Source organism: Anabas testudineus, chromosome 21 (genome assembly GCF_900324465.2).
Source record: "Anabas testudineus chromosome 21, fAnaTes1.2, whole genome shotgun sequence".
Lineage (NCBI taxonomy): Eukaryota > Metazoa > Chordata > Actinopteri > Anabantiformes > Anabantidae > Anabas > Anabas testudineus.
In genome coordinates, this window is record NC_046629.1 from 9,107,543 (window position 1) to 9,120,560 (window position 13,018).

The window sequence follows — 13,018 nt, forward strand, 5'->3', positions numbered from 1 at the left end:
GGGGCCTGCAGTTCTTTGGATGTGTTTTTTTGTTGTTGTTTTTGTTGTTTGATCATTTGTGACTTTCTTTGTGTTTTCACTGTGCTCTGGGCCTAATTTTGGAAAGTCATCTACTTCTGGAAATCTTCCCTATTGTTCCAAGACTTCTCCATTTGCAGTTAATGTCTCTCACTATGGATCTAGTGAGTCCCAGAGTTGTGTAAACATACAAACAGAGGAGAAATCAGGAGGGGGTTGAATAGTTTTTTGTTTTGTTTTTTCCAGCACTTTATAGAGGTTCTTGATCCTGATCTTTGGAGTATTGCTGCTGTTCATTCAATTGTTGGCACATAATGTTTCATTTAGTCACCATGAATGTTCACTATTTGTAGTGGTAATTGACGTTGTGATGTTTTAATCACTATGTGTAATAATTTATAATAATAAATTAATAAATTTTTATAATCCATCTGTGAAAAGAAAAAAACTTTTATCTGACAGGGTTAAAATCCTGTCCTCATTTTCCTGGGTCACTACTGCCTGGTGACATTTATTGCTTTTTCACTACCTGTCTCTCCTGCTTGTAGCAAAATGCATTTTAAAAAATGTAAACGTGCTGATATAAGAAACATTCTGGTTTAAAACATTGTGCTGTGTTTATGGTTCTTGGCAAAATAAGGACGATGGTGTTCAGTGCTGCCAAACAGTGCCATCTCCTGGGGATAAACACTACCTACAATGGGTGTTTGTGATTGAACGCTGGTAAACACAGAAACACAAAGCAGTTTTACAGATTTTCTGTCAATCCCAGGAGACAACAGAGAAAAAGAGAAACTGGGGCAGGGGAAGAAGACAGGAACACACATTGGCTGAGTTTAAGGCAGATGATGGAAGAAAAGCATGTGAAGCAAGCAAAGACAACACATTATCAACCAATAAGTGCTGCTGAGGGTTTCCCTGCCAGGCAGCTGGACTTTTATTAGCAGATACAAGATTAAGAGATTCTTTATTACCCAGAGCAATTAAGGACTTAATTGGAGAGAAAATAGGCGCCATCGAGGGGGAACATGTAGAGGACAGAGACAGAAATAAGAATATTTTCAGAGACCACTGTGTCTTGTGCGTATTAGTTTCAGTCTTTTCCGTAGTGTCTTATCAGACTGTGATGATGTGTGTGAGTCACCAATAATGGTCTTGAAGTGGTCTCTTGTGTTTTCAACGCCTATCATTGTCTGCATTCTCTTCAGTAGCATTTCATTTCATTTACAGTAATGTGGTAGTGCTGTATAGAAGAAGTCAAGGCTACCTCTACTTTTTATTCTTGTTTTATCTATTAATTTTGAGAAATTAGACTTCAAGTTGATTAAAGATCAGAAAATTGCCCTTGGTCTACTTCTAGTATTCAGTTTTATTTTTGTTTTCTACTTTGTCGCTTGAATACATGTCTACATGTCTACATGACCAAAATGGAGAGTTCATAATAAACATACAGTATTGGTTAGTGGAGAGATCCTTGACATGCTTTGAGTCAGACCTGCAAATATTGGTCTTTTTATTCCACCAGATCTGTTTGATTACTGGTTACTGTGCAGAAAATTACAAAAAAATAAAATAACCAAATACATTAAGATGTGTTGTTGTAGGCTGGGACACAACCTTATTGATCCCTATAGTGGGAAAAAGCCCAGCACTATATAATATAGTTAAAATAAGGTCTTTGTTCACCAACTGCAGCATTACAGTGCTTTGCACACATACATTTACTTTTGGCACTTCAAGTGTATGTGGAAGAATACTTTTTAATGTATGACTCCCAACTGCATTTCTACTCTGTGGTATTGTTACTTTTACTTCAAAGATGTGAGTACCTCTTCCACCACAGTGATCAGAGCGGGGACCTATCTCACTGTAAAACAGAAACCTTGTGACCAGGTTACTTTATCTGAGCCATCTGGCTTTTGAACAGTAAATGAGCAGCTAATGGAGCTGTAAACCAGGAGTCCAGGGTCTCTACAAAAGAACCTATTCTGTAAATTCTATATTTTATCTTATGTCTCTACAGAAATAATTCAACCAAATGTATGATTGTGCCATACTGGAAGCCTACTAGTAGTTGTAATGATGCGTCTGCATGTGGTATACTGTTGCACTCTGGTGGTCTAACCTGGCATTTCACCAGTGTTGGGAAGAACCCGTCCCAGATCCACACTCTGAAACCTCTGTACCACTGTGTGTGAACTGGCCATCAGAGACTCATTGTACTCTACAATTGGCGTAATAAACCTTTATCAATAACTTGCGTAAACGGCATGAATCAGTGTGAGTCAGATTTTTTTCAAGGTGATGGATGTCAGTTTTATGAGGGCATTGTAGTTGCTGCTCACTGCTTACGCACTAAGGCATATCTCTATGGCCTACATAGGATGCCGTAGAAGCCTGATTTCACACTTGCCCCACTGGAAAGTGTGTCAGCAATGAGAGACATACTGTCAAAAAGGATCACAAGGACATAAAAAATTAGCTCAGACAGTATTTTATTATAGAAAAATAGTTTATATAAAAACAAATAAGTTATGAATTTCAGCAGCTGCTTTGCATTTTTCCTCTGGAATAACATATCCTGCCCTCAACATACACTCTTTCATTCTCTCATGAACACACACTCTCTTGACCGTGTTGGGCATGTCACCGTCCTTGAAGATCTCCCACATACAGTAGTTGTAAATTCAGTCTTTAATATCATCACCTGCCTTCACTTCCTACCCAATAAGAGTTTGGAGCATTTCAGTCCACCTGGCAGCTGAATCTGCTGAATTCACGTCAGCCTGTAACCTATTTCCCGTAGAACATCTCCATGAGAACCTCCTCTATGTTGACGGTGCCTATGACTGGTCTGAAGAAGAGCTGAGCCACCACCAGCGGACTGATGGCCCTCAGCATGGACAGAGCTATGAGCAGCTTGGCGAACCGGGTCGTGTCCTCTCGGTGGATGAGCCTGACGTGCTCGTTCAGAGCCTGGTGCGCCTCCCGACGCAGCGACTGGATGTAGTGGAGGCAACGTAAACCCTCCAGGTCTGGAGTGGAAAGAGAAGAGAGGAGAAGAATGGAGATGAAGACACATGTGAGAAAAGTTCAGCACAGTTTCCATAAGAACGCGTGTTATATAGAGTAAATGTGCAATGACAACACCTGAGCTGTGTGATTTAGGTGGATCAATGCGCATTACTGCAGGTTACTGATGTAAATAAATCAGTTTGGTAAATTAATGAAATATATTCATTCTCTATTCATATTAGGCCGATCATTTCTAAATAGGCCCAAAGAACCGTCTGACCCAAATGATCTCTGATCAAAACACCTCAACCACTTCCAGCTACGTCAGGTGTGTGTGTCACCTGTGTTAAATAACTCTGGTGCTCAGGTAGAGCCCTCACCTACCCGGGTTAAATAGCACAGCTCCTTTCAAATACGCGTACTCCTTCGTGCTGATGTCTACACTCCAGCACTTCTTCAGGAAAGCTTTGATAGCCTCGATATCCACCACAGAGACCCCGGCCGCCCCCCTGCTCTGTGCGGCCAGCCCGTCGCTCTGCCTGTCCGGTAAACCGGTGAGGATCCGCTGCAGCATGCTGGGCTCCACGGTTTCCGTGGTCTCAAAGTCCACCCGGTCCTGTGCGAGCCCCAGCACGAGCAGGGGCGCCCAGCCGCTCCGGATCAGCACCAGCTGGTCGTCCTCCGGCAGCTCACGAAAACAGGGCACGTTTTTAACGAAGCGCAGCGTCTTCACCAGGACCGCCGACGCGGCTTTGCAGGTCACCTGCGGGGAGCGCAGGACGCCCCGGCGCCGCGTCGAGCCGCAGGAGCACGGCTGCTGCCGGAGCTCCTGCGCCGAGGCTGCGGCGGAGGAGAAGCTCTTGTTGTGGAACAGGTGTTGCAGCGTTTGTTGTTGTTGTTCTCGGGGGTGCTGCTGCTGCTGCTGCTGCTGCTGCTGCTGTTGATGTTGTTGTTGCTGTTGCTGGTGCTGCTGCTGCTCATCGGCGGTCCCATGACTGTTGCTCTTCAAAATGCTGTAGAGGATGCTGTTGTTGTTTCGGCCGCTGGCACCACGACAGCGGCAGCCCTCCAGCGTGGCCATGACCGCTGGCCGCTCTGCATGGGCCGGAGCTCAGCTCGCTCCGCTCTCTGTGAAGCGCCGGAGGTCAGTGACAGAGGTAGCGATGTTTTCTTAGCCCCCGATAGCCCCGAGTGAAGGGCAGCACGTTTTTATTAGCTCCCGTCTGTCGCTGCGCGTTGAGAGCTGCTCCAGACTGTCTGCATAACCCGCCTCCAAAGACTCAGGCACCTCCTCTGTCTCCACCTCCTCTTCCTCACGCACACGCACACACACAAGTCTACACTTCACAAGCACTTTCCGTTATCTCACATTTAATATATGGTGTTTTAAGGCTGTTATGACCCATAAAAAGTTAAGGAAGCCTCCAATAAAACACCAAATGTTGAAACTTATTTTTAACTGTATCTTTCAGCCCCGACTCACTGATGTGCATCATCCAACATGTACCAGCTGGCCTGGTAAATTAAACAGAAAGACAGTCAGAGTCCAGGTCTATTCTCAGCATTACCTTGACTCTGGCAGTGCTGTTTGTCAGGCAGGAGCTGGTAAAAAATATAGGCCAGTGACAGAACTAAAGGCTTAATTATTTTAGGGACAATTTATATGATTTTCTATGAGAAAGAAGCAGGACGAGCTGAGCTGTGAAGGCCATCCTCCAACCTTGACTCGGACACACTGATATTGATTTAACCGTGAAAACAGGAGCTGGTGAATTATGATGTCATGACTCAGTGCTCTCCTTGCGTCTGTCAGTGAAGGAGGATGGGGAGCAGGAGGAGGAGGAGGAGGAGAAGGGGACGGGACGGCACGGGGTGGTTTGAAGAAAGGGAAGAGTGGAGGTCGGTGAATGAGAGACTGCAAAAAGACAGGTGGGGATAAAGCAGATGAATTAGAGGTTTATCTTAATTGCTCCTAAGAGGAATCGCAGGTTAGGGCTGACTGCTGCATGAAAGGTGGAGGCAGGAAAGGGGGCTCTGGCAAAATCAGACGTGATTACAGAGGAGTTTAACCAGAAACGAAGCAAAGAACACATAAATGCTAAAGTTTTGAGCAAAGGTCGGGACTTAAGGACCAGAGATTGAGGTAGATCTGGTGCAGCCACCCAACAAATACCCTTGCACAACAGTCCTCACAGAAGGTTATGGTTAGTGTAAAGAAAGGATGACATTGAGTGCATGGCCACATTAATGAAATAGCAGTAAGCAGGACATCAGTGTCCCCTGCTCTGTTGCACTGAAGGACACAACTATGAATTGAAGCAGGATGAAAAACTTTTGCAGCAGTGCTGCAACATTGTTCAGAGGCCAAATGTCTTTGTATTGATTTAGCTGAGAGAGAAAACAGAGAGATTTTTCACATGTTTATATCAAGGACACCGCGGGATAAACAGCCTTCACTCAGCCTGTCTTTTCTCCTGCTCAAGGCCCAGCCAGCACAGGTTATAAAAATCCTTCCGTCTCAAGGAGAGATTACATTATGTCTTGTTGGAAAAGCACAGAGTTGAAAAGACGGCTACAGTGCTCTGTCACTCTTTGTCTTGTCCACAGGGCCTCTCTTTCTTAGGTTTTATCAAATTTGGATAATTTGATAAAACCTCTCACTGACAGAACTAATAAAGCACGTCTTGAAATGTTTATTGAAGCCCCATCAGACTTCAAACTCATGATGTTCATCAGCAAAGTTTTTACAGGTTACATTTGCATTACGGCGGCGTTGAAAGATGCACACAACATAAACAACAACAATAAAACACACACACACACACAGTCCTGGATTGTAAATTTACACCGCACACATTCAAGAGATGGAACAACCTGATATTGAAAATAAATTCTGTAAGTGTGCCGAAATGTGCAGCACTTGACGTGACAGCTCACAGTTTGAAAACCAATCCATTCGAACCACAGTGACAAATACTCTACATCTCCTGAGACTTTCCCAGTAAATGCTGTCTATTATTTTGTGGAGGTTCGGCGTTTTGAGATTAGGTTTTTTATCATTTTAACTAGTCCTATTTTCTACACCAGCCCTGAAGCAACTCCACTCTGAGAGAGCTGCGCTGGGTTTCATCTTCACAAAAAATGTGACTCTAGGGATTTAAAAAATAAATAAAGAGCCCTAAAGGTTAAGAACATTTGGGATTCACACGTTAATTAATATCAATAATACAGTATAAACAGTTCATTGTAGGTTTTAATCTTATTATGGGATTTGTTGACAATGATAAATATAGAAAATCACCTGCCTTATTCTTTTATTATAACTTAAAAGAAAAACTAAAAGGTTAAAATGATCAATAATCACCAATATCTTGATGAAATATGTATTTTGGCATTGAAGGACTGACTTTAACAAACTGACATACCAAATACTGAAACTTTACTGAATTCACTGGCAACAGCATTTTTCTTTCTAAAAGATATGCCATCAAAATAAAGAGGTCAGTGAATGTCTCACAAAACCCAAAAGAGTGTGTACATGTTCTTGCACAAAGAAGTGTGTTATCGAATCATATCGATTGTTCTTGCATAGTTTCAGATGCGCACAGTCATCTGTCTGTGACCTGCAGCCGGACGGTCCGAGTCAGACGGCTACAGCCACTCTGCTGCTTTGTGTCTGCTCCTGAAGTTCAGAGCAAGGTCAGGAGCAAAGCTGCTCAGACAGAGGGCATGAGAATGTGACACCGACGTGGAGGAATTAAGGTGGGAAGGAAAGTTGAGCTATCTAAAAGTAAATTATTACTTTTGAAAATTCTCCTTTTTAAAGCCCACTAGTCTGGACATGCATCAGGATTTCTCACGTCTCAGACGCTGGATTGACTAAAGACAAAGCTTCTTTTGCGACACTTAATTTAATATATCTCTAAAACGAACCCTTTGCACAAATTGAAAAAGTTTTTGTCAGATTGCTCAAGTAAATAAAATGTTTTCAATAAATGAGTATTCTTACATCTTGTGATTTTGCAACAGTAAGCATTCCCTGAAGGCTGATCGCACAAATGAAACTCTGAGGTTGCCTTGACCCAAGAAGACAGATCTTTGGCAAATTCAACTAAGTCAGCCTTGAAACACAAGTGTGCAGAAAAACACAAGTTTTTTTTTTGTTTTGTTTTTTACTAAACACTTGGGGCTTAGACACCCACAGATGCTTGAAGACAGGTCTCAGAAACTTAAGAGGACAACTTTGTATGATTCAAGGCTTTACATTAAATGGCTCCCCTGGAAAAGTCTTGTGCTGCATTGTTTGTTGATTTGTTGGGCGCTCTTCTGGCGGTTGCTATAGTGACTGCCTCCATTTTCTCTCTGTGGCTGCTCACATAAAGGACCATGTCCTTGTCTCCATAATAGTTACAAATTGAATACTGCACTTTCCAAGGACTCATGTCACCAACTTACAGCAGAGTGAAAGTGTATGAGTCTGTGTGTGTGTGTTTGTGTGCTGAGATGAAGAAAGAAGACAAGTTTGCTTTAGATGTGCTCAATAAAATTAAGGTAAAATGCAGTTTGTCTGTTTTTTTTACTTTTAAAACGGTCTTGAACGGTTTTGATTTTGTGAATCAAACAATACAAAGAGGTAAAGCCATTTTAAAGAACTGACATTAACTTTAAAAATGCAGAAGGACAAAATAGATATTAGGAATAATGCTCATATTCAATGTTCATATCACAAGATGCCACCAGCTGTATAAGTGATTGCAATTACATCATCTATTTAAAGGATAAGGCTTGTGTTATTCTATATTATAACTATTGATAGCAAATCCCACAATAAGCCCAACACGAATAGTGTTAGTCTGTCTCTCAAAACCTTCACACTACCCAACCCTGTTTGCATTTATCAAAATCTAACCATTAATCTATAAAACATGGTTCAACAAAGCCTTAGCAACTTCTTAAACTAGATGGACACTGTAGTTTTTAGCAAACATTGCTCAAACACTAATACTTGTTGTGTTTATTTGGGGAATATTCTGTAGATTAATACATTTAGATGTCCATACAGAAGTTGTAGCAACATGTTATAACCAGTAGTTACACATTGTAGTTATGCATCTCTAGTGGCCATAGTAATTATAACACAAGCAAAGGAGAGAGTTTTATCACAATGTCTTTAGAGTAACCAAATACTTGTTGGGAGGACGATTCGGTTTGTGCTTTTCGGTCAAAGCTTTTTAACCACAACTTTTTTTCTACTAACCCTAAACCTGTATTATTTGAGCCTCAATGTAATGATGGATTTTGGGTTATCAGAGATTTTTCTGGAGGCTCCTCCTTGGATTTAAAAGAAAACATGGAAACCAGTACAAAAAAGTATTTGTTCGATTCAGACAGTTCATGCTTTGAATAGGAACTCTGTTCTGTCTGTCTGTCTGTCTGTTACTGAGCTGTCAGTCTGTTCCAACACTGACACAAAGTAAAACAAGGTAAACATGTGAGGAAACAGCATCTTCTGTCACTGTACAGTTACAATCTGTGAGCAGGGCTTCCAGTACAAATCATGCTGTTAAATGTCATGAACAAAAAAAAAGAAAGAAAGAAAAGACACAGATTTAACACATACATGTTCTGTTGACTCACACTTTTTAATTTGATCACATAATGTAAACTAAAGGTCAATTTATTGCCTTTGATTTGCTACATGTCTCTCAGAAATTATTATAATGTACTAAATTATTTTCCCACGCATGTATCCACAGTGCACATCATGATTGCTATGTTTGGTTATGTTTAGGGAAAAAATGCTTTTTCCCATTAAACCAAGGCCATGATCCTTCGCTAACTTTAAACAAGACCTGTCCCTGCCTAAATATATCCCTAAGAAAAGTTGTAGTCACCACAACCAGATGTAGTATTTCAAAATATAAGATTACAAATTCAATATTTTGGCAGATAACAAATTAAATACATTGTCAGTGAACATTTTTTGCCAGATTTGCTATATAAATATCATTATGTTAATAGAAAATTTAATCCATGTCTCGTTGAGTTTCCTTCAGAATGCATCTGCAGTTTGTAGTTGTACACAAACATAATTTCACTGTGGTCTGGACTTTAATGATACCAGGTAGTCAAAACCCTCAAAAACATCTTTTGATACACAGAACCTGTCTTTGAACATGCACAGCTTTGCTCATTGTTTACCTCAGCTGTGAATCTCTCACTGAATGTGGGTAAACGGCGCACACACACATAACACACACTTGTGATATGATGGTCCATAGTCTGTTTGTCTCTCCTCTTGTAACAGTGTTCAAGGTCGGTATATAAACACAAAGTAACCCGGCGTACAACAAACAAATCAGCAGAAATGCTGGGTTTTAAGCCAAACGTATTCCAGCCTGCTGTGGGGTTGTGTCATAACATGTTGTGAGAAGATGTGCTGTATTGTTTCATGTTACATGGCTTTGTTTTTGTCTCAATTACCATGGTGATAGCAGGGTTTTTGTTATTAACCCTGCAACATTAAGATTTAATAAAAACCCTTTTTTAAGCTTTTAGCAAGAACATTTTTAGCAAGTTTAGTGTTGTGCTTTTAAGTCTGTGTCATAAGTTGAGGCGAAGACACTAAATACCCAACACGATTCTTTTAATTAAATGTTTCAATAAATGTTGTATATTTACAAATTTTATTAACCTTCAGAAAAAGTATTTAAATTAAAAATAGTAGATTTAGAAATCCAGGAAGCATTCAAAATTAAAAAACATTATTTGTGTTCTGACCTTGTGAGAAAAGGCCTCATCACGGAGAAATTATAAGATTAGAGAAAGAGCTGGATTAACCTCTTTGCTGTGGGCGAAACACAAAACATTTACAATTTTCTGCAAATATGGGAACTAATTACGACATTTTCTCAACTACTGTACAACAAAACTTTGTGCTAAACCCAATCCAATACCATCAACCTGACCCTTATGTGTCACCTAGTTATAATGATGACTTGTCCTATTCATGTGCAACACGCTCGTGGAGCTCTGTTGCTTATGTATTGCAAAATGATACAAAGATAACATCTGTGTTTGCTGTCTGTCAGCTGCATTTTCAATTACAGACAATATAAAATTACAAAAAAAAAAGAAAAACTGCATTTGTCACTTCACAACTTTATTTTAGACTTTATAGACTTTACAATAAGTGACCTACATGCTACATCAGTGATGTACTGTAGTGATGCAAACATTTTACTACCCACAAAGATTAGCTTTAACCAATTAGCATTACCTGTTAGCTGTGTTCTCTCCTGTCAAAGTCACAATCTTTCTTTATTTGTCTCATTTGTTACGTCTTTGTAACAGTGAGTATAAAAAAGAGAACAAAGACATCTCAGTGGCAAGTAAAAGTATGTGAATCATTTTCTCAATAAAAAAATAAAAGATCAGATTTTTCTTATGTTGTTATTTCAGGTACATCATATTTGTTAATACTCTTGACTTAATATATATATCCGATAAATTAATGCAGAAAACCATGAAATTCCAAAAGGTTCACATGCTTTTTCTTGCCACTGTATGTGGTTCAAATGACAATGGGTTTCTTGAAAAAGTTAAAGAAAACTATATTGCCACACTTTCAGTTAAGATATTTGTCTATTAAGAGCAACATCAACTGAAATAGTGATTTCACGGACAGTCTTTAACTGAGATCCCAGTTGTGGGTGGAAACAAGGACATTGACCCACAGTGGCATCCATCTGGGGCACACTGCCCCTCACGCTGTAGCCTCAGGCTGTTCTCCAACTGAGCATGGGAGTCTTGAGTTTGGCCAGACCACTTGGCAACCAAATGCCAACAAGAACCACCTGTGTGCTAATATTTCTCATATTGTCAAACAGTTTTCATGTTTTTTATTGTGCAGTCTTTTCGACATAAACACCAATTATTATAAATCTTGCAGTCAGACTGTATTTATATATTATAACAGGGAACACTATACACTTTAAAATTAAAGTGTGGTGTCCCAATGTAAAAACTAAAACTAAGAAAAAAACTAAGTGCACACAAACTCAGATTTATAAGATCAGAGATGACTCGTAAGTGTCTGTATTATGCAAACACAAAAGCAGATAAACACCAGAGTAACATGAGGGAGTGAGCAGTACAGAGGCGGGACACTGCAGTTGGACTGTCCTTGTTGTGGATAAATTGTGTGTTGAACATATGCCACTGGGACATGAGCTAATTAGCCAAGGTTGAGTGGGACCCTTGGGGTGGGTGTGAGAAGGGGGAGCAGGGCTACCAAGGTCAAACCCACGAGTGTGCATGTGCTACTGAATCCATACAGCGCAGTAGTCCCCTAATGCCACACCGATGTATTCCCTTTATTCAGTCTCCTCAGTACTTAAAACCATCTTCACACTGGCAACACACGTCTTTGTTCCAGTTATTTTTTCCTCTTCCTGTCTCCTCACAGCAGCTCACAGAAGCCAGGATTTACTGGACAGTAGTGTCATAAAAATACATTTAGACATAACAGCAATTAAAATGGAGATTGCCTCACCTGGCTGCTATATACGTATCCCATTTATGTGCCTCTGTTTTCCTTGCTTGTCCTTTCTCTCTGTCTGCTTGTCCTTGTTGATCTATTCCTCTTATTCAAATATATTTCACCCCATCAAAAATGTCCCTGTTTCATATGTATAACCATTACCAAACACATGTGAGATGTGTGTGCATGAGTGTGTGAGACGTGTGGTGAAAAATGAAATATTGTGGCTATGGAGGAATAATTTATGTTCCTCCTATCTCACTCTTTATTGGTCTCAAAGTGACTACAGTATGAATATTCTGCCTTATAGCATTTCGAGGACAGGGTCATGTTTGCATAAGGAGGTGAATTATGGCACTAATAACAATGTTGGCATGCCAAGCTGAGACATGCCAGGAGGTGAGTGGAAAACAGAGAGGGGCTCACATTTGTGAAGGACCTAGGTGAGGGAAAAGACAATGAGGGGTGAAACACACATTTAGAATAAAAACAACAGACAGTCAGATTTTTAAGTGTAGATTTTTTTAGAGCGATAAAATGCCGCGATGTCCAATTTTCATGCCACCCCCCAAAAAGTCTCATTGAATTTGTCATGTGAGGTACTTTTTATTTGGAAATTGAGCACTTGAGCGGCAACAAAGAGATTTTCCAGACTTCTGTAAATGATTTGCTTGCAGGAAGTGAGTCATGCTGTCTGACTGTCTGACTTTGCTTTGTGCTTCAGTGATACCTAATTCGTGATAGTGATTTAAGATACGCATAGCCTTGAAAATGCAATGTTTTCTGTATTCTTCCGTGTTGAATTCTCTGCTAAACTGAACTTATTCAACATTATGTTTTATAATTCAGTGAAAAGATTCATCATCTTCTGTTTTATGAACTATATAAACTCACTGTTAATTAATTAATAAAAAGTACCTGTGGCAGTATTTTTGAAAGCATCTTCACACATCCTCAAGTGCCAAAACCTTTTGTACACTGTATACAGTGCATTAAGCTCATAAAACGTGATGCATCACACGAGTATCAGTAGTATTAAAAGTTAACATTAACACAGCCAGCTCAAATACGGCTTACATGATACATTTTTAACAATAATTTAATACACTTTGGTGCTATTGCTGTGCATTTTATTGCAGTAGTCTTAATTAAACAAATTATTTCACTACTTCTTCTGCAAACTGCTTCTTGATTGTTTTGGATAAATACTTTTTAAGCAAAATGGAGGAAATAACCGATTCCAACTGTGTATGAATGAAGGTTGAGGTCAAGACTGACAAAATTTGGTATTTTCTATATTGCCAACAAAAGACTGAAATAGACAATGCGTTAGTCCTTCTCTCCGTACTTTCCACCCTACTTACCTTGTCTCTGGCTCTCAGCCCCATACCCATTCTAACTCGAGACATAGAAGACATCTTTATAAACAGCAGTAAATGGAGA

The 13,018-nt window shown here is 40.0% G+C and overlaps 1 protein-coding gene across 1 annotated transcript; it reads right to left on the minus strand.

The window, feature by feature from the left end:
• Nucleotides 1-2,506: 2,506 nt before the first annotated feature.
• Nucleotides 2,507-4,250, minus strand: nr0b1 (nuclear receptor subfamily 0, group B, member 1). The gene is made up of 2 exons (XM_026375728.1): nucleotides 3,418-4,250; nucleotides 2,507-3,053 (listed from the first exon to the last, which is right to left on the minus strand). Exons 1-2 carry the CDS (start codon nucleotides 4,112-4,114, stop codon nucleotides 2,812-2,814), a joined length of 939 nt encoding a protein of 312 aa, XP_026231513.1. The 5' UTR covers nucleotides 4,115-4,250; the 3' UTR covers nucleotides 2,507-2,811.
• Nucleotides 4,251-13,018: the final 8,768 nt, after the last annotated feature.

What these genes read in the sequence shown, in the direction of transcription:
- nr0b1 (XM_026375728.1), bottom strand. Translation starts at nt 4,114, where the DNA reads ATGGCCACGCTGGAGGGCTGCCGCTGTCGTGGTGCCAGCGGCCGAAAC. An exon ending in AGCTGTGCTATTTAACCCGG is followed by an intron (nt 3,054 to 3,417) that starts GTAGGTGAGGGC and finishes TTTCCACTCCAG; the next exon opens with ACCTGGAGGGTTTACGTTGC.